Here is a 27,865-nt window from a genome sequence, read left to right as displayed (position 1 = left end):
TGGCGGAAGAGGACATAGCAGAGAAACCACAGACTGGATCCCAGAGTGCAGGCCCAGACTCTGGGTCTGGCTCCCGGGATAAGAAGGCTCTGGATGGGATTTCTGTGTTCAGTGTTCAGCGGGGTCACCAATGCCTGGCTGAGTGGTCCTTAGGTGGGCTCTGTATTAAAATATCTCTCACGCCTCCAGCATCTAATGGTTAGGCCAAAGCGATGACCAGTAAAATGGGTCAGCAGCTGATTCTCAGGAGTTCTACTCTCCAGCTCTGCCTCTTCCTCTTTGCGTGTGACCCTGGGGAGTCACTTTATCTCCCTGTGCCTCAGCTCTAATCCCCGGCTCTGTCGCTGACTCTCTGTGTGTGACCCTGGGGGAGTCACTTTATCTCCCTGTGCCTCAGCTCTAATCCCCGGCTCTGTCACTGACTCTGTATGACCCTGGGGGAGTCACTTTATCTCCCTGTGCCTCAGCTCTAATCCCCGGCTCTGTCGCTGACTCTCTGTGTGTGACCCTGGGGGAATCACTTTATCTCCCTGTGCCTCAGCTCTAATCCCCGGCTCTGCCTCTTCCTCTTTGCGTGTGACCCTGGGGGAGACACTTTATCTCCCTGTACCTCAGCTCTAATCCCCGGCTCTGTCACTGACTCTCTGTGTGTGACCCTGGGGGGAGTCACTTTATCTCCCTGTACCTCAGCTCTAATCCCCGGCTCTGTCACTGACTCTCTGTGTGTGACCCTGGGTGGAGTCACTTTATCTCCCTGTGCCTCAGCTCTAATCCCCGGCTCTGTCGCTGACTCTGTGTGTGTGACCCTGGGGGAGTCACTTTATCTCCCTGTGCCTCAGCTCTAATCCCTGGCTCTGTCGCTGACTCTTGTGTCACTGAGCAAACAGCAGCACAGGTAAATCTGATGATAAGACTTTTTTGTAATCCAGCTCGGGTGGGGTCAGATACAGCAGCTCTGACCATCTCCATCTCCCATTCCCCCTCCCATATACAGGTACCTTTTTTTTTTTTTTTAAATTTCATATGTACAGCTGAATGTCTAGGTGATGAAGAAGGGGGTGGGGAATCTCCCCTCTCCCCTAGCCCCCCAGCACTCCTGGAGGGATCTCGTCTCAGCAGGACCGAATCTCGGACACCACCTTCTTGGGGAAGAGGGTGTACTGCAGCCAGGTTGGTTCTGGGGAAAAAAAAAAAAAAAAAGAGAGCAGGGGGTATTAGTCGAGGGTGGTCCTTGTGGTATAGAGGTGGGGGGGGGGGGGGGGGGAGTGTGATTTGCCTCTCTTTCTCCTCCACCACTCTGCCATTTCTCACCCAGACCCAGAATGGCATCCGGCAGAGCGGTCACTCCTCCGTCAAACGCCCCATCATGGAAGTCGTGCCTCGCTGGAGGCCGCTCCAGCTTGGTCACGCCTTCCTCCAGTGCCAGCCGGTTATCATCCCTTTGGCTTGACGCTGCCCTGGGAATGGTTTTTTGGGGGTTTTTTTTGGAGGGGGGGGAGGGAGAAGGTGACGGTGGTCACTCACCGTTGTAGCAGTCGGGCAGGGCCAGCTCTCCGTCGAAGCAGCGGCTGACGGCCTGGTAGCTGCAGCTCTGGTTCTGGTTGCGGCAGAAGAAGGCGACCGTGTGCAGGTGCTGCACCTGTCCTTCGGGGACCTCACCGATCCACAGCTTCTTGCCCTGGTACACGACGCGGCTGCGCTGGACTGGGATCTTACACTGGGCTGCGGCAGGCGATGGGGGAAGAGATGCAGAGAGAGAGATGGAAAGGCAGAGAGAATTAAAGAGGGAGCGAGGAGGAAGGGGTCACGTTCAGATCTGATGAACTGGGGACTGGTGGTGGAGTGGGGATATCCGGGAAATACTTTAAAGTGAGTAAACTGGAGTATGGCAGGGAAGAGAGGATAGCAGAAAGCCTTTTTGTCTGTAGTCTCTCTCTCTCTCTTTCCAGGCCGAGGGCTTCCCTGGGGTAGATCAGTGCCCCCCGCCCTCTCCCCTGACCCTGTACCTCTGCAGGCAGGTGTCTCCGACCAGCTGCCATTCCTCTGGCACGTCACCCGGTTGGGCCCATCCAGGAAGAAGCTCCTTTTGCACAGATAATAGATCACTTCTGAGACCTTATACTGAGTTCTCTCCACAGCCACCAGATGACCGTTCTCAATCTCCCCTGGAGGGGGACAGAAGACCTCTGGGGAGGGCGGGCGAGATGAAAAGAGCTGCTTACAATTTTTAAGCCCAGGCCCCTAATGATTAACCCTAATCTTGACCCCCCCCCTAGCCTGACATCTACCTGAGATCCCCAGCCCCTACCACCAGTCCTAATCCCTCCTGTCAGTCTCTTTCCAGCAGCCCCAAGCCTTTAACCCAAGTCTCTCATAGACCCCAACCTAACTCCTAACCCCTGAGCTTAACCTTATCTCTTCTCCTCTACCCCTAAACTTCAATCCTAACCCTGCATCTCAGCCTCTGTCCCCCTATCTCCAAGCCTGTCACTCGCTACCTTGAACTCAAGTCATCTGTCTAATCTTCGTCTAGGCCTGGGTCTTCTTGATGCCCTTCTCTTAGGGCATTCTGGGACTTGTAGTCCTAGTTTTCTTTAAGCAGGATGCCAATTCACGAAAAGAGAAGCCATCATTCTGTTTTATGTTATCCTGCTGTACACCACTCGTCTGCTTTAAGAGGAGCGGGATAAGATGTAAATGAATTATACATAAATACTATGACTAGTTTTTTGGTGGCCATGCAGAGAAAATCTGCCTTGGGTAAAGCGACTCCCCCTTGCCTTGCAGTGCAGCAATAGCATCCAAAGCTCAGGATGTGTTCCTTTGAACATCAGGTTGACTTACCCCGGCATGTTGGAGCTGGGTCCGACCATTGCAGGTTCTCCAGACACAAGTTGACTGATTTTCCCTCCAGCTGATACCTGTGGAAACCAGAGCAAGAGAGAGAGAGAGAGAGACAAAAAAAAGGTTAGCCAGGAGTGAGGTGCATTGGCAGAGCTGTGTGTGAGGGTCTCAGGACTGGAATAGCAGGAGGTGCTGCAGGGCAGGAGTGAGGTGCATTGGCAGAGCTGTGTGTGAGGGTCTCAGTACTGGAATAGCAGGAGGTGCTGCAGGGCAGGAGTGAGGTGCATTGGCAGAGCTGTGTGTGTGAGGGTCCTCAGTGCTGGAATAGCAGGGGGTGCTGCAGGGCAGGAGTGAGGTGCATTGTCAGAGCTGTGTGTGAGGGTCTCAGTACTGGAACAGCAGGGGCTGCTGCAGGGCAGGAGTGAGGTGCATTGGCAGAGCTGTGTGTGAGGGTCTCAGTAGTGGAATAGCAGGAGGTGCTGCAGGGCAGGAGTGAGGTGCATTGGCAGAGCTGTGTGTGAGGGTCTCAGGACTGGAATAGCAGGAGGTGCTGCAGGGCAGGAGTGAGGTGCATTGGCAGAGCTGTGTGTGTGAGAGTCTCAGTACTGGAATAGCAGGAGGTGCTGCAGGGCAGGAGTGAGGTGCATTGGCAGAGCTGTGTGTGTGAGGGTCTCAGTGCTGGAATAGCAGGGGGTGCTGCAGGGCAGGAGGGAGGTGCATTGTCAGAGCTGTGTGTGAGGGTCTCAGTACTGGAACAGCAGGGGCTGCTGCAGGGCAGGAGTGAGGTGCATTGGCAGAGCTGTGTGTGAGGGTCTCAGTAGTGGAATAGCAGGAGGTGCTGCAGGGCAGGAGTGAGGTGCATTGGCAGAGCTGTGTGTGTGAGGGTCTCAGTGCTGGAATAGCAGGGGGTGCTGCAGGGCAGGAGGGAGGTGCATTGTCAGAGCAGTGTGTGAGGGTCTCAGTACTGGAATAGCAGGAGGTGCTGCAGGGCAGGAGTGAGGAGCATTGGCAGAGCTGTGTGTGAGGGTCTCAGTAGTGGAATAGCAGGAAGTGCTGCAGGGCAGGAGTGAGGTGCATTGGCAGAGCTGTGTGTGTGAGGGTCTCAGTGCTGGAATAGCAGGGGGTGCTGCAGGGCAGGAGGGAGGTGCATTGTCAGAGCTGTGTGTGAGGGTCTCAGTACTGGAATAGCAGGAGGTGCTGCAGGGCAGGAGTGAGGAGCATTGGCAGAGCTGTGTGTGAGGGTCTCAGTAGTGGAATAGCAGGAAGTGCTGCAGGGCAGGAGTGAGGTGCATTGGCAGAGCTGTGTGTGAGGGTCTCAGGACTGGAATAGCAGGAGGTGCTGCAGGGCAGGAGTGAGGTGCATTGGCAGAGCTGTGTGTGAGGGTCTCAGTACTGGAATAGCAGGAGGTGCTGCAGGGCAGGAGTGAGGTGCATTGGCAGAGCTGTGTGTGTGAGGGTCTCAGTGCTGGAATAGCAGGGGGTGCTGCAGGGCAGGAGTGAGGTGCATTGTCAGAGCTGTGTGTGAGGGTCTCAGTACTGGATCAGCAGGGGCTGCTGCAGGGCAGGAGTGAGGTGCATTGGCAGAGCTGTGTGTGAGGGTCTCAGTAGTGGAATAGCAGGAGGTGCTGCAGGGCAGGAGTGAGGTGCATTGGCAGAGCTGTGTGTGAGGGTCTCAGGACTGGAATAGCAGGAGGTGCTGCAGGGCAGGAGTGAGGTGCATTGGCAGAGCTGTGTGTGTGAGAGTCTCAGTACTGGAATAGCAGGAGTTGCTGCAGGGCAGGAGTGAGGTGCATTGGCAGAGCTGTGTGTGTGAGGGTCTCAGTGCTGGAATAGCAGGGGGTGCTGCAGGGCAGGAGTGAGGTGCATTGGCAGAGCTGTGTGTGAGGGTCTCAGCACTGGAATAGCAGGAGGTGCTGCAGGGCAGGAGTGAGGTGCATTGGCAGAGCTGTGTGTGAGGGTCTCAGCACTGGAATAGCAGGAGGTGCTGCAGGGCAGGAGTGAGGCGCATTGGCAGAGCTGTGTGTGAGGGTCTCAGTACTGGAATAGCAGGAGGTGCTGCAGGGCAGGAGTGAGGTGCATTGGCAGAGCTGTGTGTGTGAGGGTCTCCGTGCTGGAATAGCAGGGGGTGCTGCAGGGCAGGAGGGAGGTGCATTGTCAGAGCTGTGTGTGAGGGTCTCAGTACTGGAACAGCAGGGGCTGCTGCAGGGCAGGAGTGAGGTGCATTGGCAGAGCTGTGTGTGAGGGTCTCAGTAGTGGAATAGCAGGAGGTGCTGCAGGGCAGGAGTGAGGTGCATTGGCAGAGCTGTGTGTGTGAGGGTCTCAGTGCTGGAATAGCAGGGGGTGCTGCAGGGCAGGAGGGAGGTGCATTGTCAGAGCAGTGTGTGAGGGTCTCAGTACTGGAATAGCAGGAGGTGCTGCAGGGCAGGAGTGAGGAGCATTGGCAGAGCTGTGTGTGAGGGTCTCAGTAGTGGAATAGCAGGAAGTGCTGCAGGGCAGGAGTGAGGTGCATTGGCAGAGCTGTGTGTGTGAGGGTCTCAGTGCTGGAATAGCAGGGGGTGCTGCAGGGCAGGAGGGAGGTGCATTGTCAGAGCAGTGTGTGAGGGTCTCAGTACTGGAATAGCAGGAGGTGCTGCAGGGCAGGAGTGAGGAGCATTGGCAGAGCTGTGTGTGAGGGTCTCAGTAGTGGAATAGCAGGAAGTGCTGCAGGGCAGGAGTGAGGTGCATTGGCAGAGCTGTGTGTGAGGGTCTCAGGACTGGAATAGCAGGAGGTGCTGCAGGGCAGGAGTGAGGTGCATTGGCAGAGCTGTGTGTGAGGGTCTCAGTACTGGAATAGCAGGAGGTGCTGCAGGGCAGGAGTGAGGTGCATTGGCAGAGCTGTGTGTGTGAGGGTCTCAGTGCTGGAATAGCAGGGGGTGCTGCAGGGCAGGAGTGAGGTGCATTGTCAGAGCTGTGTGTGAGGGTCTCAGTACTGGAACAGCAGGGGCTGCTGCAGGGCAGGAGTGAGGTGCATTGGCAGAGCTGTGTGTGAGGGTCTCAGTAGTGGAATAGCAGGAGGTGCTGCAGGGCAGGAGTGAGGTGCATTGGCAGAGCTGTGTGTGAGGGTCTCAGGACTGGAATAGCAGGAGGTGCTGCAGGGCAGGAGTGAGGTGCATTGGCAGAGCTGTGTGTGTGAGAGTCTCAGTACTGGAATAGCAGGAGTTGCTGCAGGGCAGGAGTGAGGTGCATTGGCAGAGCTGTGTGTGTGAGGGTCTCAGTGCTGGAATAGCAGGGGGTGCTGCAGGGCAGGAGGGAGGTGCATTGTCAGAGCTGTGTGTGAGGGTCTCAGTACTGGAACAGCAGGGGCTGCTGCAGGGCAGGAGTGAGGTGCATTGGCAGAGCTGTGTGTGAGGGTCTCAGTAGTGGAATAGCAGGAGGTGCTGCAGGGCAGGAGTGAGGTGCATTGGCAGAGCTGTGTGTGTGAGGGTCTCAGTGCTGGAATAGCAGGGGGTGCTGCAGGGCAGGAGGGAGGTGCATTGTCAGAGCAGTGTGTGAGGGTCTCAGTACTGGAATAGCAGGAGGTGCTGCAGGGCAGGAGTGAGGAGCATTGGCAGAGCTGTGTGTGAGGGTCTCAGTAGTGGAATAGCAGGAACTGCTGCAGGGCAGGAGTGAGGTGCATTGGCAGAGCTGTGTGTGTGAGGGTCTCAGTGCTGGAATAGCAGGGGGTGCTGCAGGGCAGGAGTGAGGTGCATTGGCAGAGCTGTGTGTGAGGGTCTCAGTACTGGAATAGCAGGAGGTGCTGCAGGGCAGGAGTGAGGAGCATTGGCAGAGCTGTGTGTGAGGGTCTCAGCACTGGAATAGCAGGAGGTGCTGCAGGGCAGGAGTGAGGTGCATTGGCAGAGCTGTGTGTGAGGGTCTCAGCACTGGAATAGCAGGAGGTGCTGCAGGGCAGGAGTGAGGCGCATTGGCAGAGCTGTGTGTGAGGGTCTCAGTACTGGAATAGCAGGAAGTGCTGCAGGGCAGGAGTGAGGTGCATTGGCAGAGCTATGTGTGAGGGTCTCAGTGCTGGAATAGCAGGAGGTGCTGCAGGCAAGGAGTGAGGTGCATTGGCAGAGCTGTGTGTGAGGGTCTCAGTACTGGAATAGCAGGGGGTGCTGCAGAGCAGGAGTGAGGTGCAGTGGCAGAGCTGTGTGTGAAGGTCTCAGTACTGGAATAGCAGGAGGTGCTGCAGGGCAGGAGTGAGGTGCATTGGCAGAGCTGTGTGTGAGGGTCTCAGCACTGGAATAGCAGGAGGTGCTGCAGGGCAGGAGTGAGGTGCATTGGCAGAGCTATGTGTGAGGGTCTCAGTGCTGGAATAGCAGGAGGTGCTGCAGGCAAGGAGTGAGGTGCATTGGCAGAGCTGTGTGTGAGGGTCTCAGTACTGGAATAGCAGGGGGTGCTGCAGAGCAGGAGTGAGGTGCAGTGGCAGAGCTGTGTGTGAAGGTCTCAGTACTGGAATAGCAGGAGGTGCTGCAGGGCAGGAGTGAGGTGCATTGGCAGAGCTGTGTGTGAGGGTCTCAGTACTGGAATAGCAGGGGGTGCTGCAGGGCAGGAGTGAGGTGCATTGGCAGAGCTGTGTGTGAGGGTCTCAGCGCTGGAATAGCAGGAGGTGCTGCAGGGCAGGAGTGAGGTGCATTGGCAGAGCTGTGTGTGAGGGTCTCAGTACTGGAATAGCAGGAGGTGCTGCAGGGCAGGAGTGAGGTGCTTTGGTGGATTACTGCTCTCTCTGGGATTTGGGCTGGGTGCTGCTCAGACACACCCACCTCTCCTTACAGATGTACTGCACAGAGCTCCCAGGCTGCCACGAGAAACCCACGTGAAATCCGTTCGCTGGCACCGGTGGGGGGCCACAGGTATTCTCCGCATCCAGCTCAGCTGTGGAAGGGTAGAAGTGAGTTTATGATATGTGGGAACCCCCAGGTATGACTTAAAGCTTCCCCGTCTCCCCTCCCCCCAATGTGTTTGGGAAACAGTACAGCCCACCTACCTCCGGACCTTAAAAACTGCTCCCCCGACCCATCTCCTATAACAGACCTGATTTTCCAGGTCGCCCAAGTCCTGCAGGAGCAGCCTCCGTGCAGGCAGATGTGCCCAGTTCCAGAGGGGCAGGGGGGACCGGACCCTGCCAGATTTGAGAGCCATGGTTCTGTAAGCCCCATCTTCTCTTACCTTGGCAAGGGGCTGTTGTGCTCCACTTCCTGTCACCCTGGCAGCGGCTCATGGCTGAATTCCAGCCGTCAGGCATTTGGAACCCGGGGCGGCAGGACACCTCCATCTGGTCACCAAAGTGGTGGGTTTCGGCCGGGAGTCTGGTTTCGGCATGGTCCAGCTGAACAGGCCAGGGGCAAGTGCGGCCTTCCAGAAGCCATAAGTGTGTGGGAGACGAGAGGGTTACTGTTAAGTTTCCCCTTACTATGATGCATTTATTAAAAGCGTTCCCAGACGGGTCCGCGTCCACCCCGCTCCCCTGTCCCCGGAGATAAAAAGTCACGAAGTCACTGAGGGACCAGGGTCTCCACCATGTGCTTGGCCTGTCCTGGCGCAGCACAAGCAGGAAGCCAAGAACACATCCTAAGCTTCCTGCTCCTTTTCCCCTCTGCAGTAACTCCGCAGTTTCTTTCTTTATCTGGGGGTTTTAGATACCGTCGTCGTTCCATGTCAGAATCCCTAGTGCACCACGGTGTACAGGGTAAGACACTCACAAACGTAGGATGAGTTACAAAGGTAGGCGGGTAACACACGTGAGCAAGGATAGCATCTATAAACTAAGGGCGTACTTCAAAGGCAGACACACATAAAGCAATCGTAGCCAGATTATAGGGGAGGTTGGGAGAAGGGGAGGTGGGTATTGTTCAGGACAGATTTCGGTTATCTGTGTCAAGGTGAATTGGATGTATCAGTCAAACAGTAGGCGTTAGTGAATAGCCAAGTTTTCAGGTCTGTTATTGTTCAAGGATGTGCTGGCACGGAGCTCCGTAGCCTTGGGCTAGCAACTGCTAGCGCTCGGTCTCTAGTTTGTATGAGCTGACAGCTTCTTGCGGTCGGGGTTTCTAGTAGGGCCTTTCTTCTGAGACCTAAGGGTTTGTGTGGGAATATGTGGTTTAAATGTTGTTCCCGTCATGTCGTTGTTCCTATTAATGCTGTTGAATGTTATTGCTGGGACTTTGTATCACTATGCTTGACTGTGCAGGGAGCCAATGCAGTGCTAGCAGCATGTTTTGAAAAAAAACAAAAAAAAAGAAACAAACAAACAAAGGTAAAAGTGGACAGTTTTAATCAGAAATTAAAGTGAGCCCTCATCTGGGGAGGGGGGCAGGGCACAGAGAGGTGAGGCAGAGACATGCGCGCACACACACACACTGATGATTGTCACTCATGGGACGCAGCCTGACCTTCTTCTGCCATTGCCAATCTGCAGTAAGTGAACAAAAGGGAAGCAGTAAACAGAGGCAGATGGGAGCTTGTGCAGGGAAGCGGGGGCTCATAGAGCAGAGACATATATAGGCCGTTACCTGAAGGGACTCTCGTACAGCTTTTGCTGCCGTCGCCACTCTGCAGTAACCGAGCGACAGTAAAAAAAAACAAAAAACAAAACCTGTTTCTAAGCAGTAAATCGAGGCAGGCATGAACCGGGGATCACAGAGGCAGAGACACACACACACAGGCATTATTCAAAGGGTTTGTCACTTGAGGAAAGAAGTGAATAACAGAGAACACATCCTGAACTTCCTCTTCCATTGCTACTCTGCAGTAATCGAATGGGGGGAAAAAAAATCTGCTTTGAACCACGGAGGAATGATTTTCACAAATATTTTCTGCTCTCTCCTTTTTAGCACTAGAAGATTACTAACAAAAAAAACAAAAACAAAATAAGCAGTTTTCCTTGGCAATGAGATATTTTTAACACTTTTTTTTTTTCCGTTTAAAGAAATATTGACTTACTGGGCGTGACGCAGCTCATGCCGCAGTTCCCATCACAGAGGCAGCGCCTCTTTCCCGAGCAGTCCCGATCCCGCAGGCAGGACTTCTGGCACGACTGACCCATCGCCTCTGCCAGGCCCTCTCTTGCCAGCAGGCAGGGTGGAGCTGCAGCGTCTCGGGAAGAAGAAGACCCAAGTCTTGTGTTTGAAAATGCAGTAGGTCTAGACCACCTTTGCAATTTTCACTTAAGGTGGTTTGCAACATTTTTTTTTTTCCCAGGTACAAGAAGACCCTGCCCCCAAGAGTGGAAGGAGATACCTGCCAGGGGCACGGTAGCCCATTTTCCAGCACGCTCTTTCCCTGCCTTCTTGGCTGAAGCTGCCAAGTGTGGGTGACAGGAACAGATTTGTGAAGACTTTTTCTGAAATTCTGTCTCCTCGCGACTGGAAATGGGGGTGGGGTGGTTACACTCTCCCCCCCCCCCCTCCCCCCCCCCACTTCCATCACCGTCCATGGCCTGCTCAGCCTCAGGGAAGACAAAACGTTTAACGCCATGCTTTCAAATACAGGAAAATTGTGACATTTCACTGCGCTCGAACACAGCCTGATCTTTGCCAGCCATTGTCACTCAACAGTGACAACGTTTAAAAAAAAAAAAAAGAAAAGATGATTATTAAGAGAAGGGACAAGCCAAGACCTTGGGAAAAAAAAATGCTGCTGTGCTTTGCTCTGTCTTCCTCCGGCAGGGGGCACTGCTGCGCTGTTCCCGCCAGCTCCAGTTTTGAGCAGATGAGCCAGCGGCCCTGGTTGTAACCACAGAAGGGGAAACACCCGCCCCCCCCCCCCTTCCAGCCCGCAGCGCACCAATAGCGACCCTGAGTTTTTAGGTGATCCGCAATGAATATGCATGAGATAAATTTGCATATCCTGGGTCTCCCATGTATGCATGGACCTTGTGGATATCCCGAAAACCGGAGTGGCAGTAGGGTCCCGAGGACGGGGTCGGCAAACCCTGATATGCTCACCTGAATGCTGGGAAGCCCCCCTCACAAAAAAACATAAGGCATTCTGGGTAGTAGCTTGGGAATGAGTCCAGATGTGCTTCTGCTTTCAGCACATCTGGCTGATGGGCTTGGGGGTCCTGAGGAATGAGACGGGCTCGCTCAAGAGCCTGGTGGTTGCGTTGGGGGGCAGCACAGTCCCCAAGACTGCTCCAGCCTCATACAGAGATGGGGGAAAGGGGGAGAGAGAGTCCAGAAGAGCTGACTGAAAAAACGAGATAGAACTAAGAGCTCAGAGGAGTGAAGGGGGCTAAGGAAATGAAAGATGCCCTCTTATTTCCCTAAGAAAGGTCCCCCAGCCTAGCTTACCTTGCCTCGAGGCAGAGACTGCGATGACCTGGAGGAAGAAGGGTACCAGGGCGGGAAGGAGCTGAACCTCTCTGCCCATGGCAGGTAGCGTTTGATGCTTGTCCGGGGCACAGACGTGAATATGTCCCAGTCTCTTTCCTGACCGTCACCCCCACCCTTGCCTCTTCTCTGCAGGTGTTTATACATAAAGGCCCGTTACTGATTAACTGGATGGGGGGGTAGATAGGGGGCAACTTTAGTGTTAAAGACCAAGCTGACGGTCAGTGGCTCTGAGCTTTGACCCAGCCATGGTTCCAATCCCAGCGTCATTGCCTGGGACTGGAAGGTGAAGGTTCACAAGGAGGGATGCAGTTGTGCTTTGGAGCTTTGTGTGTTTGCAGGAACAGGCTGGTTATGCTGACCTCCATAACCAGGACATGCCCCCGTCATAGCAGCACCCCAGCCTGATGCTGGGGGCGGAGGTATTGTGCTTTATGCCCACGACACGCACCCCCTTCCCAGCATCGCAACATGGTGTTAAGGAATTGCTTTCCTTTATAACCAGGACATGCTCCATCTCCCAGCACCTCTGACTGATGTTGGATAGGGACTGGGCTGTGCTGCTGGAGGCACTGTCCTTTATAAACGGGTCATGCTTCACCTCCTCGTACCTCTGATTGATGTTGGATAGGGACTGTGCTATGCTGCTGGAGGCACTGTCCTTTATAAATGGGACATGCTCCATCTCCCAGCACCTCTGACTGATGTTGGATAGGGACTGGGCTGTGTTGCTAGAGGCAATGATGGATTTAGGATTTTGGCACCCCTAGGCACTGTTGGTGCAGTCAGCCCCTTCATAAGAACATAAGAACATGCCATGCTGGGTCAGACCAAGGGTCCATCAAGCCCAGCATCCTGTTTCCAACAGTGGCCAATCCAAGTCACAAGTACCTGACAAGTACCCAAACACTAAGTCTATTCCATGTAACCATTGCTAATGGCAGTGGCTATTCTCTAAGTGAACTTAATAGCAGGTAATGGACTTCTCCTCCAAGAACTTATCCAATCTTTTTTTAAACACAGCTACACTAACTGCACTAACCACATTCGTCTGGCAACAAATTCCAGAGTTTAATTGTGCGTTGAAGTAAAAAGAACTTTCTCCGATTAGTTTTTAAATGTGCCCCATGCTAACTTCATGGAGTGCCCCCTAGACTTTCTACTATCCGAAAGAGTAAATAACGGGTTCACATCTACCCGTTCTAGGCCTCTCATGATTTTAAACAGCTCTATCATATCCCCCCTCAGTCGTCTCTTCTCCAAGCTGAAAAGTCCTAACCTCTTTAGTCTTTCCTCATAGGGGAGCTTGTTCCATCACCCTTTATCATTTGGTCGCCCTTCTCTGTACCTTCTCCATGGCAATTCATCCCCCTCCCCCCCCTAGTTTCCTGTGGCAGCTCAGGGGTAGATCCTATGGTAAAAATGAAAAACTTCTGAAGCAAATTGGCAAATATTCTCATGTTTTATATTACATTATGAAACTAAAGTAGTTTTACACTATATTTATTAGTATAATTTATATTATTTTAATTGGAAGGCAGTAAAGCTTCAGCCAGCCTGCTACCCCCCTCCCCCCCTGGGGGGGGGGGTGGGGGACAGAGTCCTGTGCTGTGGAGACACTGTCCTTCATACTCAGGACAGACTACATATCCCATCATAGTGCTGAGAGGCAAGATGCTGTGCTGCTGGTGGCACTGACCTTTATACTCAGGACTGCCGAGTATTCCGGCTCCCCAGCATAATGATTGGGGGGGGGGGGACGACAGAGTCCTGTGCTGTGGAGGCACTGTCCTTCATACTCAGGACAGGCTGCATATCCCAGCACCCCAGCAGTCTTATGGGGGCACTGTCCTTTATACCCAGGACACACTGTGTATCCCAGCAGGGAAGAGGGTGCTGTCCTTTATACCCCGGAGACGGTCCATAGTTATCATATGTTACGTTACGAGATGGGTCTATAGTGAGCCTTCTCTGCTCCTCTGGGAATTCTGCAAAGTCAGGAGAAGCCAGCGCTTTTCCCAGCCAGGATCTAGCCTTCCTCTTTAAGAGCAGCTCCTCCCGCTCCCTCCCCAGCCGAGAATAGATCCCTCCTCTGGTTTAAGGGCTGCTCCCTCACCCGCCCTCCTTCCTACCCCTTCCATTTCCACCATCCAACAGCAGCCTTTCTCTCTGCCTCGTCTCAGCCACTCCATCTGCTGAATCTTGCTCCCATTCCCTGCTGCCAGGCTGAGGTTGGCACTGCCAGGGGAGCACCTTCTCCAAAGCCCCTGGCCTTGCTGCCTCCTCCTGTCTGTCACGCTCCCTTCCATCGTCCTCTCCACTTCCTCTGCTTCTCCATCTCTCGCTCCCTCTCTTTGGCGGGCACTGGAGCCAGACACCCAGCAATCCCTGTTGTTGTTTTTTTCTGGGGGGGGAACGGGGGACAGGGCCTGGATTGAAGGGCGTTCCTTTTCCACTGAGCGCCCAGCGGCAGGGGACCAGGCGGGCAAGCTGGCTGACACAGAGTACCCGGCGAGGGACCTGGCCAGGATGGCGCAGGTGTGCACCAGCGTGGAGGGCGAGCTGCCGCTCCCCAAGCCCCTCTTCTGCCGGAAGGGGGCCCTGCGGCAGAAGCTGATCCACGAGGGTGAAGAGCCACAAATTCACAGCCCGCTTCTTCAAGCAGCCCACCTTCTGCAGCCACTGCACCGACTTCATCTGGTGAGTACATGCACGGGCAGGGGCAGTGCCAGCTCCCCACCCCCCATGACCCCTGCACCAAGCACTCACTGCCCCACGACAGGACAGGGACAGCACGGGCGGGGGCAGTGCAAGCTTCCTTCACACACCTTTATACTTTGAAACTGGTGATGCAGCCAGCTCTGGGATGGAAGGCTGTGCATGCTTGCATGATGGCTTTGGAGGTGAAGAGGAATATCTCTATGCCTCAGCAATAATCCTGACTCTCTCACTGACTCTCTGTGGGTGACCCTGGGGGGAGTCACTTTATCTCCCTGTGCCTCAGCTCTAATCCCCGGCTCTGTCACTGACTCTCTGTGTGTGACCCTGGGGGGAGTCACTTTATCTCCCTGTGCCTCAGCAATAATCCTGACTCTCTCACTGACTCTCTGTGGGTGACCCTGGGGGGAGTCACTTTATCTCCCTGTGCCTCAGCTCTAATCCCCGGCTCTGTCACTGACTCTCTGTGTGTGACCCTGGGGGGAGTCACTTTATCTCCCTGTGCCTCAGCAATAATCCTGACTCTCTCACTGACTTTCTCTGTGTGACCCTGGGGGGAGTCACTTTATCTCCCTATGCCTCAGCTCTAATCCCCGGCTCTGTCACTGACTCTCTGTGTGTGACCCTGGCGGGAGTCACTTTATCTCCGTGTGCCTCAGCTCTAATCTCCAGCTCTGTCACTGACTCTCTGTGTGTGTGACCCTGGGAGCAGTCACTTTATCTCCCTGTGCCTCAGCTCTAATCCCCGGCTCTGTCACTGACTCTCTGTGTGTGACATGGGGGGAGTCACTTTATCTCCCTGTACCTCAGCTCTAATCCCCGGCTCTGTCACTGACTGTGTATGACCCTGGGGGGAGTCACTTTATCTCCCTGTGCCTCAGCTCTAATCCCCGGCTCTGTCACTGACTCTGTGTGTGTGACCCTGGGGGAGTCACTTTATCTCCCTGTGCCTCAGCTCTAACCCCCGGCTCTATCACTGACTCTGAGTGACCCTGGGGGGAGTCACTTTATCTCCCTGTGCCTCAGCTCTAATCCCCGGCTCTGTCACTGACTCTCTGTGTGAGACCCTGGGAGAAGTCACTTTATCTGTCTGTGCCTCAGCTCTAATCCCCAGCTCTGTCACTGACTGTGTGTGACCCTGGGGGGAGTCACTTTATCTCCCTGTGCCTCAGCTCTAATCCCCGGCTCTGTCACTGACTCTGTGTGACCCTGGGGGGAGTCACTTTATCTCCCTGTGCCTCAGCTCTAATCCCCGGCTCTGTCACTGACTCTCTGTGTGTGACCCTGGGGGAGTCACTTTATCTCCCTGTGCCTCAGCTCTAATCCCCAGCTCTGTCACTGACTCTGTGTGTGACCCTGGGGGAAGTCACTTTATCTCCCTGTGCCTCAGCTCTAATCCCCAGCTCTGTCACTGACTCTCTGTGTGTGACCCTGGGGGAGTCACTTTATCTCCCTGTGCCTCAGCTCTAATCCCCAGCTCTGTCACTGACTCTCTGTGTGTGACCCTGGGGGAGTCACTTTATCTCCCTGTGCCTCAGCTCTAATCCCCGGCTCTCTCACTGACTCTCTGTGTGTGACCCTGGGGGGAGTCACTTTATCTCCCTGTACCTCAGCTCTAATCCCCAGCTCTGTCACTGACTCTCTGTGTGTGACCCTGGGGGAGTCACTTTATCTCCCTGTGCCTCAGCTCTAATCCCCGGCTCTGTCACTGACTCTCTGTGGGTGACCCTGGGGGAAGTCACTTTATCTCCCTGTGCCTCAGCTCTAATCCCTGGCTCTGTCACTGACTCTCTGTGGGTGACCCTGGGGGAAGTCACTTTATCTCCCTGTGCCTCAGCTCTAATCCCCGGCTCTGTCACTGACTCTCTGTGTGTGACCCTGGGGAGTCACTTTATCTCCCTGTGCCTCAGCTCTAATCCCCGGCTCTGTCACTGACTCTCTGTGTGTGACCCTGGGGGAGTCACTTTATCTCCCTGTGCCTCGGGTGGACAGTATATAATATCGGTTGTCCTGTGCTCACTGTGGAAGTTTGCATGCATTCGGGACCGCTGTAGATTATATTAGCAGTGCACGCACCCTTGGCTAGGCTGCATGTCGGTCTCAGAGGCACCAGAAGTGCATGGCCCTGGCGTTGTGTGCTGAAGGCACCTTCCCCAGCACTCTGCAGCACTACGAATAGTGCAGCGAACTTGGCACCCTCTCCCTCCCTCTCCAGCGCACAGAAGCCGACCCCTTCCTCCCCTCGGAGAGGGATTCTCCCTCCTTTTCTCCGTGAGTTCTCTATCTGGGTCAGGGCAGGGTGAATTATGGCACGAGCCTTCCTTGAGCATTGGAAAGAAAAGGTGGGACACTTCAGTTATTTCTAGAAAGTGTTTCCTGCATCTGGGGGCGCTGATGGGAAGGAAGGGGTTTCAGTCCCCAGGGGTGAAAGGAGGGGAAGGGCTTGGGGGCAAAACCCGGCCCAGCCTTTTCGCATCTCCCAGGTTCCATAGCCAGACATGCAAATCTTTGTTTCCAAACTGACTTTTTCATGCTTCTTAAACAATTTTTTTTTTTTTTTGCAATCTTTTAGGGGGATTGGAAAACAGGGATTTCAGTGTCAAGGTAAGAGCTGGCATCAGGTGGCTTCCACTGCCATGCGTCCGTCCGTCCTGTCATGCTGTTGGGCTGCTCGGCAGCTCCAGGCTCCCATGGGGAGCTGTGCGGTGGGTCCTGGGCTTTCTGATAAACCCCACTAACCCCCCACCCCCGCCCCCACTGGAACCTCAGCTGCGAGAGGAACGTCAGGCCTGGCCTCCAGCATCCCTCTGGAAACCAGGTCACTGGACAGTTCAAAGTACAGAGGTGAGGTGGGGATGAGGAACACAGCTCTGCCAAAGCACCTCACTCCTGCCCTGCAGCACCCCCTGCTATTCCAGTACTGAGACCCTCACACACACAGCTCTGCCAATGCACCTCACTCCTGCCCTGCAGCACCTCCTGCTATTCCAGTACTGAGACCCCCACACACAGCTCTGCCAGTGCACCTCACTCCTGCCCTGCAGCACCCCCTGCTATTCCAGTACTGAGACCCCCACACACAGCTCTGCCAATGCACCTCACTCCTGCCCTGCAGCACCTCCTGCTATTCCAGCACTGAGACCCTCACACACACACAGCTCTGCCAATGCACCTCACTCCTGCCCTGCAGCCCCTCCTGCTATTCCAATACTGAGACCCTCACACACAGCTCTGTCAATGCACCTCACTCCTGCCCTGCAGCACCCCCTGCTATTCCAGTACTGAGACCCTCACACACACAGCTCTGCCAATGCACCTCACTCCTGCCCTGCAGCACCTCCTGCTATTCCAGTACTGAGACCCCCACACACAGCTCTGCCAGTGCACCTCACTTCTGCCCTGCAGCACCCCCTGCTATTCAGTACTGAGACCCCCACACACAGCTCTGCCAATGCACCTCACTCCTGCCCTGCAGCACCCCCTGCTATTCCAGCACTGAGACCCTCACACACAGCTCTGCCAATGCACCTCACTCCTGCTCTGCAGCACCCCCTGCTATTCCAGTACTGAGACCCTCACACACAGCTCTGCCAGTGCACCTCACTCCTGCCCTGCAGCACCTCCTGCTATTCCAGTACTGAGACCCTCACACACAGCTCTGCCAGTGCACCTCACTCCTGCCCTGCAGCACCTCCTGCTATTCCAGTACTGAGACCCTCACACACAGCTCTGCCAATGCACCTCACTCCTGCCCTGCAGCACCCCCTGCTATTCCAGTACTGAGACCCTCACACACAGCTCTGCCAATGCTCCTCACTCCTGCCCTGCAGCACCTCCTGCTATTCCAGTACTGAGACCCTCACACACAGCTCTGCCAATGCACCTCACTCCTGCCCTGCAGCACCTCCTGCTATTCCAGTACTGAGACCCTCACACACAGCTCTGCCAATGCACCTCACTCCTGCCCTGCAGCACCCCCTGCTATTCCAGTACTGAGACCCTCAAGCACAGCTCTGCCAATGCACCTCACTCCTGCCCTGCAGCACCTCCTGCTATTCCAGTACTGAGACCCTCACACACAGCTCTGCCAATGCACCTCACTCCTGCCCTGCAGCACCTCCTGCTATTCCAGCACTGAGACCCTCACACACAGCTCTGCCAATGCACCTCACTCCTGCCCCGCAGCACCTCCTGCTATTCCAATACTGAGACCCTCACACACACAGCTCTGCCAATGCACCTCACTCCTGCCCTGCAGCACCTCCTGCTATTCCAGCACTGAGACCCTCACACACAGCTCTGTCAATGCACCTCACTCCTGCCCTGCAGCACCCCCTGCTATTCCAGTACTGAGACCCTCACACACACAGCTCTGCCAATGCACCTCACTCCTGCCCTGCAGCACCTCCTGCTATTCCAGCACTGAGACCCTCACACACACAGCTCTGCCAATGCACCTCACTCCTGCCCCTGCAGCACCTCCTGCTATTCCAGCACTGAGACCCTCACACACAGCTCTGCCAATGCACCTCACTCCTGCCCTGCAGCACCTCCTGCTATTCCAGCACTGAGACCCTCACACACAGCTCTGCCAATGCACCTCACTCCTGCCCTGCAGCACCTCACTCCTGCCCCGCAGCACCCCCTGCTATTCCAGTACTGAGACCCCCACACACACAGCTCTGCCAATGCACCTCACTCCTGCCCTGCAGCACCTCACTCCTGCCCCGCAGCACCTCCTGCTATTCCAGTACTGAGACCCTTCCCCCAGCTCGGTGAAGCAGGGTGGGGGTGGAGGGCCATGTAATTAATATGAAGCTCCCTAGCCCCCGCAAGCCTTCACCGCTTCCAGGAATGCTGAAGAGGGATTTGAAGCCACGGAGGATTTCTATGGTGAATCCGTTGCTATGGAAACGGACAGCGGATTCAGGGAAACTGCCAAGGAAGATGCGCCCTCGGCCCAACTACCCCCCCCCCCCAGCAACTCTGCCAGTCTCTTCCCTTCTCTCTATCTGTCAATGTCTCTCTCCTCTCTCATTCTGCTACTCTCCCTCCCTTTCTGTGTCTCTCTCTGCCCTTGAACCCTGAATCTCCCTTTCTCTCTATTCCCCCCATGTCTCTTTTTCTCCTTTCCAATCTCTGGGTCTCTCTCTCTCTCTCTGACTTCCAGGTCTGTGTGTGGCTCTCCCTCCCTTTCCAGTGCCCCCCCCCCCCCCCCCCGAAGACTCCAGATGCTGAGGGTTTAAATTAAGAAACAGAAGCCAGCGCTCACCTCATCCAGTCCTGCCAGTCAGCCTGGCATTTTGGCAAAAAAAGGGTTGGGAGGGGAGGTGGAATGGAGGGCATGGCCAGTCAGAAACTGATCAACCAAAGCAGTGGCTAGGTGCCAGGCCGAAGGTGCACTAGAGATGTAGTGCTACGCAGCAGCGGGCCTAAGAGAATCCAAGGCCTACGGCTGAGTCTGTGTGCCTCTGCCTCTGTCTGCGATTGTCGGGTGGGGAGAGGCAAGGGTGGCGTCCCTTTCCTGTGGGTGGCTTTTGCTATTCGGTAAGAGAGCCCCTGCCAAATTTCATCTTGATCTGTCCCAACCCCTGAAAACTGGTTTGGCAGGGCAGGGCTGCCCCCAATGCCCCATGAGTTGTCAGGAGCCGGGCGGGAAGACCAGGGCGAGAAGCGCCTTTCCTGCCACCCGAGGGTGCGTAGCACTAGGTATAGTGCTCCAGAGCGCTCCCGCGGCCCGGGTGACTGCCGGACGGCGCCTTTGGAAGCAGAAGACGCTTGGGTGGAGCTGGAGTGCAGCTGGCATGCAGAGAGAGGACCCAGATTTAAGATTATGTCTGCACTTCTGAGGGGCTCCGGGTCCATGATGCCTCCGCGGAGAGAGACCCCACAGAAGAAACTGTTGGGGAGGGGTCCAGATGGGGCAGCCCCCAGGGCCCAAGCCTAGAGGTGGGTTCATACAGCTCCCCCATGTCTGTTGCTAGAGGTTACGAATGGCGGGAGGGTCCCATAGCTGGGGTATCTTCAGCCTGAGTGGGGAGGGTCAGGGCTGTGTCTGGCCAGAATGCGGAGCTACTGAATAACGCCCCCCCCTCCATGGATAGATCTGGGAACATGGGGGCAGGTGGTCTGAGGTTCGGGGAGATGCCCCCTCCTTCCCCAGCCCGATCAGCGGAGCCTGTCAGGATAGGGACTCCCTGACAGGGCTGGCGACATATACATATAGGTCCCTGAGTGTCACCTATCTCTGTCCCTTGTCAGGCAGTGGGGGTGGGGGTGGGGGTGTAGCCCCAGCGCCTTCCGGGCTATCGGGGGTCCCTCTGTCTGTGTCCCTCTTCCCTCCCCCCACCCCTGATGTTTCCCTACCCGCACATAAACGACTTCTCCCCGTGCCTTGTTGACAGGAATATTTTGGTTATTAACCTCACTTTAAATCCCCTTTTTTTTTTTTTTTTTTTTTTGGAACAGTGTGCAGTTTTGTGGTTCACAAGCGATGTCACGAATTCGTCACCTTTGAATGTCCCGGGGCGGGCAAGGGACCCCAGACAGACGTAAGTAGCAGGAAGGGAAAAGGATCCGCATCTAGCACATTTAAAACAAATTGGAGAACATTTTCACTCAATGCAGAATTAAACTGTGGAATTCATTGTCGGAGGATGTGGTTAGGGTAGTTAGTGCAGCTGGGTTTAAAAAGGTTTGGAGAAGTCCATAAACTGCTATTAATCAAGTTGACTTAGGGAATAGCCACTGCTATTAATTGCATCAGTAGCATGGGATCTTCTTGGTGTTTGGGTAATTGCCAGGTTCTTGTGGCCTGGTTTGGCCTCTGTTGGAAACAGGATGCTGGGCTTGATGGACCCTTGGTCTGACCCAGTATGGCAATTTCGTATGTTCTTAAAATAGAGGCTGTCCTCATAACAGGAGCTCTTTGGAAGGAAGTATGATGGAAGCTTTCAGGGAAAGGAAATGTCCTTAAAACAGGGGCACTCAAGGAGGGAGAATGTCCTTACAATGGGGCACATGGAGAGGGGGAATATCCTTATAATAAGCAAACTTTTGGGGAAAAGAATGTCCTTATTACAGGGGCTCTCAGGAGTGGGAAAGACCCTATAATAGACCAGCCAAAGTGTGGGGAATGCCCTTATACCAGGGGGCTTTGTGGTAAGAGGGAGCATTCCTATAGCAAGGCTATTGGAGTGTTGGGGGAAATGTCTTTATACCAGGGAAGCTCTTGGAAGGAGAATGTCCTTATTCTAGGGAATTTTGGGCAGGGGAATGTCCTTATAATGGAAGTATTTGAGAGGTGGGAAAGATCTTTATAATCAGGACTCTTGAGGTGGGGGGAAGGGGGAGAGCTGTGTTCTTATAACAGGAGCAGAAGCTTCAGTCCACCCTTCTTCTGTCCTGAGTGCTACCCCCCTCGCTCCTTCACCTATTCCTCCCCCGCCACCACTTGTCCCATTGTCACCCAGCCACCAGCACCCCCTTCTCATGCCATCCCCTCCCCCTCACTCAGTCTAGTTAGCCCCACTTTTACCTGCTATTTGTAAGGCAGAGAGAGAAAGAGGTGTTGCAGCAGGGAGATGCATTTAGAAAGAACTACGGTAGAAAAATCTCCTCATGCACAGGGCCAAGAGAAAGACAGAGGATGGTAAAAAAGAAAATGGCAGAGAGCTGCACAAAGCTCTCCCTTCATCCCTGCCCATAAAGATGAGATGACAGAATTCAGAAAAGCCTGGGAGGGGCACAGAAGATCCTCAGGGGTGGGGGAGTGAGGGGTAAAGCCCGGGAGGAGCACAGAGGATCCTCAGAGGTGGGGGAGTGAGGGGTAAAGCCTGGGAGGGGCACAGAGGATCCTCAGGGGGGGGGGAGTGAGGGGTAAAGCCCGGGAGGGGCACAGAGGATCCTCAGGGGTGGGGGGAGTGAGGGGTAAGCCCGGGAGGAGCACAGAGGATCCTCAGTGGTGGGGGAGTGAGGGGTAAAGCCCGGGAGGAGCACAGAGGATCCTCAGGGGTGGAGGAGTGAGGGGTAAAGCCTGGGACAGGCACAGAGGATCCTCAGGGGTGGGGGAGTGAGGGGTAAAGCCTGGGAGGGGCACAGAGGATCCTCAGAGGTGGGGGAGTGAGGGGTAAAGCCCGGGAGGGGCACAGAGGATCCTCAGGGGTGGGGGAGTGAGGGGTAAAGCCTGGGAGGAGCACAGAGGATCCTCAGGGGTGGAGGAGTGAGGGGTAAAGCCCGGGAGGAGCACAGAGGATCCTCAGGGGTGGGGGGGGGGAGTGAGGGGTAAAGCCCGGGAGGAGCACAGAGGATCCTCAGGGGTGGGGGAGTGAGGGGTAAAGCCCGGGAGGGGCACAGAGGATCCTCAGGGGTGGGGGAGTGAGGGGTAAAGCCCGGGAGGAGCACAGAGGATCCTCAGGGGTGGGGGAGTGAGGGGTAAAGCCCGGGAGGAGCACAGAGGATCCTCAGGGGTGGAGGAGTGAGGGGTAAAGCCTGGGACAGGCACAGAGGATCCTCAGGGGTGGGGAGTGAGGGGTAAGCCTGGGACAGGCACAGAGGATCCTCAGGAGTGGGGGAGTGAGGGGTAAGCCTGGGAGGGGCACAGAGGATCCTCAGGGGTGGGGGAGTGAGGGGTAAAGCCTGGGAGGGGCACAGAGGATCCTCAGGGGTGGGGGAGTGAGGGATAAAGCCTGGGGGGGCACAGAGGATCCTCAGGGGTGGGGGAGTGAGGGGTAAAGCCTGGGAGGGGCACAGAGGATCCTCAGGGGTGGAGGAGTGAGGGGTAAAGCCTGGGAGGGGCACAGAGGATCCTCAGGGGTGGGGGAGTGAGGGGTAAAGCCTGGGAGGGCAACAGAAGATCCTCAGAGGTGGGGGGGGGGGGGGTAAAGCCTGGGTTGGGCACAGAGGATCCTCAGGGCTGGGGGAGTGAGGGGTAAAGCCTGAGATGCGTACAGAGGGGTAAAGCATAGGAGGGGCACCGAGAGGATCCTCGGCATCAATGGGGAGTGACGGGTAAAGCTGGAGATCAAACAGGATCGGCAATATTGCATGAGGAAGGGATAATGAGGGATACTGGACAAGCTTTATCTGTCGTCCTACCGCAGATTTTAGCGAGGCTGAAAGTTGCATAGATGCCCCCGCCCCTAGCCTAAACCCTGTTTGTCCCAGCTCTTGGACAGATTGTTTTGCCCAAGTCCTTAGGAAGTGAAGTGCCAGAAGGCAGTCTGACCCCATTGGATTGGAGCCCGCTTCTGCAGTTCTGTGCCCTGTTGATTTAATATTTGGCCAAACCCTGAGCCGAAAGCTAGCCCCCGTCTCTTCTCTTCCCCATCTCCCTACTCAGCCACACACCCAGCTCTCTCTCTGCACCCCTTCTCTTCGTTTCAGAGGCACTGAAGCCCATTCTATGACAGGTATACACCATGCTGATTTTTCTGAAGAATTTTATCCCCTTGTTGCCCTCGTCCCTGTGCATGCCGACATGTTCTCGCAGGGATTGTGGTGGGTGTTGAAGGGGGTGCATAGGCTGAAGGGGCGATGTATTTAAAAATAACCTAGCCTTGGAAACGACGTCCTTTTGTTGGATACCTGTTCGATCAGTTTACCCTAGCACGCGGTTGGATGCGCGTCCACAACCCCATGCAAATGCCTGTTGGTGAGGCTATAAGCTGTTTGCTCCAATACAAAAAAAAAGTGTGCACCCGATCCGCACATTTTAACGCTCAGAAATGAACGCCAGCCCAGAGCAGGCGTTAATTTCTGAGCAGCGCAAAAGAAGTGTGCAGAAAAGCAGAAAATACCGCTTTTCTGTACTTCCTCCGACTTAATAACGTGGCCATATTAAGTCGCAGGAACCAAAAGGTTAAAAAAAAAAAAAAAAAAGTGTGCCAGCGGTCATGTTAGGAAAAGGGATGTTCAATTAACGAGCATCCATTTTCCTAACCCGTGGCTGTGCACAGGTTAGGAAAACAGACGCTGACAACCACCTCTCCTGGGCATACGCTGCCGAGGAGGCGCAATTGTCCCTAGGGCCTCCTTTTTAGCGTGACCCCTCATTTAAATATTGTATCGCCTGCCCAGGAGAGGTTTCTGGGAGCACGTTAGGAAAGCGGGTTCTCAACACTGAGCGCCCGTTTTCCGCGTGTTTTTATTGTATCGGCCTGCTACTGTGTTTCCATCTGTTTACATGGTCCCAGAAAGTAGACTTCAGTAGTTCTTCCTGGAGCTTCTGGATTTTGGATGCAGGGGGTGGGAAAACTGGAACTGTGTCCAGATATTTCTGTAAATGTCCATTTCTGGACTGACACATCCATAAACTTGGAGTAAGTCGCCTTTTAATCTGCGTAAAGGAGACAAAATACTTTCAAATCGCAAAACCGCTTGATCTTCCTTTTTTTTTTTTTAATGATTTGGAGCGAGAGAGAGAAGAGAATCCTTAAAAACATATTGTACCACTACCAGAGGATGAACCACTGAGAGAAACATTCCCCTGCTCCTCTGGTTCTTACTTTTGGGAAACTGCCTAAGCCAAGCAAAAACTGATAAGCAACCTTCAAAGAAAAAACTCAGGCAGGAAAAAATGACACAAAGTCCTGCACATTCGCACCCTGCATCTGGCATCAGTGCATATCACAAGTCCCAACGGTTACCCTCATGGTAATGAGCTTCAGCATAAAAGGATCACAAGCTCATGCTCATCTGTTCATCACTGAAGAACTTGTGAGGAGGGGGATGCTGCATTGGCAAAAATGCTCAGAGGTTAAAGACCAGGGTAAACCTTCATGCTCACAAGATAACACATTGCAAAGAAGAGTGAGGGGATGCTCCTGTTTTGTGGGGAGGGGGGGGGGGTAGTGGAGGGATGTTTTTCCAGGTCCGACCACTGCATCAATGACCCTCAAGCTGAAAGAGACTTAATTGGGTGCATGGGTTTTCTCGCCCCATTACCAGACACAGCCCTCCTGCAGCTGTAAATTCTGACTTGTCTGTCTTCCCAACCCCTCCATTAATGCGTCATCTCCCTGCTCCCACTTCCTTTCCCTGTACAGCCTATTACAGCTCCTAGAACAAAAGTTCTGACCATTCATTTCTGCCATGTTAAAAGGTCAAAAAGTGGAAAAAAAATAATGTTGCAGAACTCCGTAAAAAAAAAAAGCAGTATACATGGCGAGATGGGGGGTGACAGATTACAGAGAGTGGGGGGGGGAGTGTGTTGGGAAATGCAGAAATCCATAGGAAGATGAATTTATGCTGTGAGAACCGAAATTCTTCATAAGAGTCTGACTCAAACTTCAAAATAAGCAGCAGGCAGAGAGCAAAGCTTTCTTCTTTAAGTCTCGTTTCAGGCTTGCCCTAGTTTAAGTTCCAAGCAGCATAGAGATAATGCAGAACGTCTCCCCAAGCAGCAGCTGGCGAGGGGGAGAGCGGCTGCTGCTTCTTACATAACACCCCGCCATGTTATACAGCGGAGGCTATGCCAGCTTCAGCAGCGATACCTCACTCTTCCCCTCCCCAGCCCTGACCCTGTCCTGGACATACACAGGGGCTTTTCAGTCCCTCCCCCCTCCCCAGCACTGCACTGTCATTGGGATACACAGGGGCCTTCAGTCCCTCCCTCCTCCCCAATGCTGACCCTGTCCTGGGGATACCCAGAGGGGCTTCAGTCCCTCCCCCCTCCCCAGCACTGACCCTGTCCTGGGGATACCCAGAGGGGCTTCAGTCCCTCCCTCCTCCCTAGCACTGCCCCTGTCCTGGGGATACACAGGGGGCCTTCACTCCCTCCCTCTCTCCAGCACTGCCCCTGTCCTGGGGATACACAGGGGGCCTTCACTCCCTCCCTCCTCCCCAGCACTGCCCCTGTCCTGGGGATACACAGGGGGGCTTCAGTCCCTCCCCCTCCCCAGCACTGCCCCTGTCCTGGGGATACACAGGGGGCCTTCACTCCCTCCCTCCTCCCCAGCACTGCCCCTGTCCTGGGGATACACAGGGGGGCTTCAGTCCCTCCCTCCTCCCCAGCACTGCCCCTGTCCTGGGGATACACAGTGGGGACTCCGGTCCCCAGCACTCTCAGTCCCTCGGTACTGCCCTTGTCCTAGAAACACAGCGGGGGCTTCAGGCCCCAGGGCTGCCCCTTTTGCCACCATGAATCAAGTTACTCGGGGATCTCTAGAAGATTTCCTTAAAAAGAACAGAAGGTAGGAAGCTTTTAGTCTCTCCGAAGCTCCTTTTGTATTGTTCAGAGATTCTTGGCTTGTCGAAACCCTTCCTGCTCTCCCCACCTCCTTCCCTCTCCCCCAATCTGTCTAAGCCTGCGGAGGTGGGAAATGCTTCTGAAGCAGGACTGTCTGTGCCTGTTGTTCTGGGTGGGTTTCCCCTTGCACAGACTGGAGAGGAGGAGGAGGAGAAAGCCGGGGGTGGGTGGTGAGTCCTGTCAGCAGAAAGCGGGGGTGGTATTGGGACTGACAGCCGGGGCTGATTGGGGGGGAGGTTGAGAAGTGGTAGTGGGGTGTTAAGGATCTCATATATCTGTATCTATAGATATCTATTTATATAAACACATTCATAAAACATGTCAGTCATCTGGCTGGGATAGGGAAGGAGGAGAGCACTCCGGTCTGGGCAGATGGCGCCACTAGGGTAAGGTGCAGAGAGGGGGCACCCATCCAGAGGGACTGGCATCACAATGTGGATGAGGTGCCTGGGCCCAAGGAGGTCCTGTTTATTGGATACCCTGCTTTAAATTCATCCTTTCAGAAATAACGCCTCCCCCTTAACCCAGCATATGGCCCTCTTTTGTCTTATGTGGCCCTGTCAGATATGACCCCATTGGCTAATGCTCCTGTGGCTGCCCCGATACTCCCGCCTTCATAGCTTAAAGAGCCTTCCCCAAACTCGCCCTTCATCATTACTGCAGAGTGGCAATGGAGGAGGAAGCTCAGGATGTGTTCTTGCTAACGTCTCTTCCCTCTACCACCTCAACGGTCATAAGAGCCTGCTCCCGTAGCTCGCATCCATCTCTGTTTACCGAGTTTTTAAAAAAATGGGCTTCTCCCTTGGTTTTTGAGAAGCAGTGGCCTAGTGATTAGATCAACGGGCTAGGAACCACTTCCCTCACTGACGCGCCTCGTGACCTGGGCAAGGACACTTAAAAAAATCTCCCATAGCCTTAGATTGTCAGCTCTTTGGGGAAGGGACTTACTGTAGCTGAATACTGATAATGTCATAAGCCGCTTTGAGCGTTATTTGCAAAGGAAAAGCCAAAAATTGTATGCTAAATGAATTTCCAGTGCCGATTTACTGAGCAGAGGAAACGGCTTCCAAAGCACGAGATGTAAATTTCCTTCCGATGTGGTCCTTTGGTTTAAATTTCTAAAGATGGTTGATCCTTCTGAGAGGGTCCTGCCCCCTTTCCCCCCCCCCCCCCCCCCCCCCCTCTTGGTTTTCTTAAATTTAAAAAAAAAAAAAATTCTCTCCCTCTTATCCCCAGGATCCTCGAAACAGGCACAAGTTCAAGATCCACAGTTACAGCAGCCCCACCTTCTGCGACCACTGCGGCTCCCTCCTGTACGGACTGGTCCACCAAGGGATGAAGTGCTCCTGTGAGTGGCCGCGGACAGCGCCTCCTGCCGAAACGTTTTGAAAGAAAGAACAGTGTTTCGGTTGCTGGACAAGCGCTGCCCTCTGGCTTTAAAACTGCCCAAAGATAGGAAAGCCAAGGCTTACGTGACAAATTGCTGCTCTAAATAGGTTAATCATCTCCCCCCCCTCCCCCGCCAAAAAAAAACAAAACCGTTTTAGCGACTGCGCTCTGGTCCTGTGCGCTCCCAGAGTCATTAAATCCGGTTCGGCTGCATCCAGTGTCCCCCCCCCCCCCCCCCAAGATTAACGCTGACCGACCTTATAGGCGGATCATCTGCGAAGCCGCGTCAGACAGCCAGAGGAGGTCTGAGCCCCTCCAGGTG

General features: G+C 54.6%; 2 protein-coding genes across 3 annotated transcripts in view; one reads left to right on the top strand and one right to left on the bottom strand.

The window, feature by feature from the left end:
• Positions 1 to 999: 999 nt before the first annotated feature.
• Positions 1,000 to 11,312, bottom strand: LOC115081195 (beta-2-glycoprotein 1-like). 2 transcript variants are annotated; one of them, XM_029585719.1, is made up of 8 exons: positions 11,151 to 11,312; positions 9,802 to 9,954; positions 8,029 to 8,214; positions 7,623 to 7,734; positions 2,845 to 2,921; positions 2,007 to 2,186; positions 1,525 to 1,722; positions 1,000 to 1,177 (listed from the first exon to the last, which is right to left on the bottom strand). In XM_029585719.1, the coding sequence occupies exons 1-8, from the start codon at positions 11,227 to 11,229 to the stop codon at positions 1,113 to 1,115; spliced, it is 1,050 nt and encodes a 349-aa protein (XP_029441579.1). In that variant the 5' UTR covers positions 11,230 to 11,312; the 3' UTR covers positions 1,000 to 1,112. The 2 variants fall into 2 exon arrangements, with proteins under 2 accessions (XP_029441579.1, XP_029441580.1); XM_029585720.1 differs by having other exon boundaries at positions 9,802 to 9,945.
• Positions 11,313 to 13,334: 2,022 nt separating this feature from the next.
• The window catches only part of PRKCG (protein kinase C gamma), a 43,671-nt gene continuing 29,140 nt past the window's right edge, over positions 13,335 to 27,865 (top strand). The window contains 5 exon segments of the mRNA XM_029585346.1: positions 13,335 to 13,814; positions 13,816 to 13,889; positions 16,480 to 16,511; positions 20,376 to 20,458; positions 27,391 to 27,502. Of these exon segments, the coding sequence (XP_029441206.1) occupies positions 13,719 to 13,814; positions 13,816 to 13,889; positions 16,480 to 16,511; positions 20,376 to 20,458; positions 27,391 to 27,502 (397 nt within the window). The 5' untranslated portion in view covers positions 13,335 to 13,718.

This window comes from Rhinatrema bivittatum, chromosome 19, assembly GCF_901001135.1.
Source record: "Rhinatrema bivittatum chromosome 19, aRhiBiv1.1, whole genome shotgun sequence".
NCBI classification, from domain to species: Eukaryota; Metazoa; Chordata; class Amphibia; order Gymnophiona; family Rhinatrematidae; genus Rhinatrema; species Rhinatrema bivittatum.
This window is presented reverse-complemented; position numbering and strand designations above follow the sequence as displayed.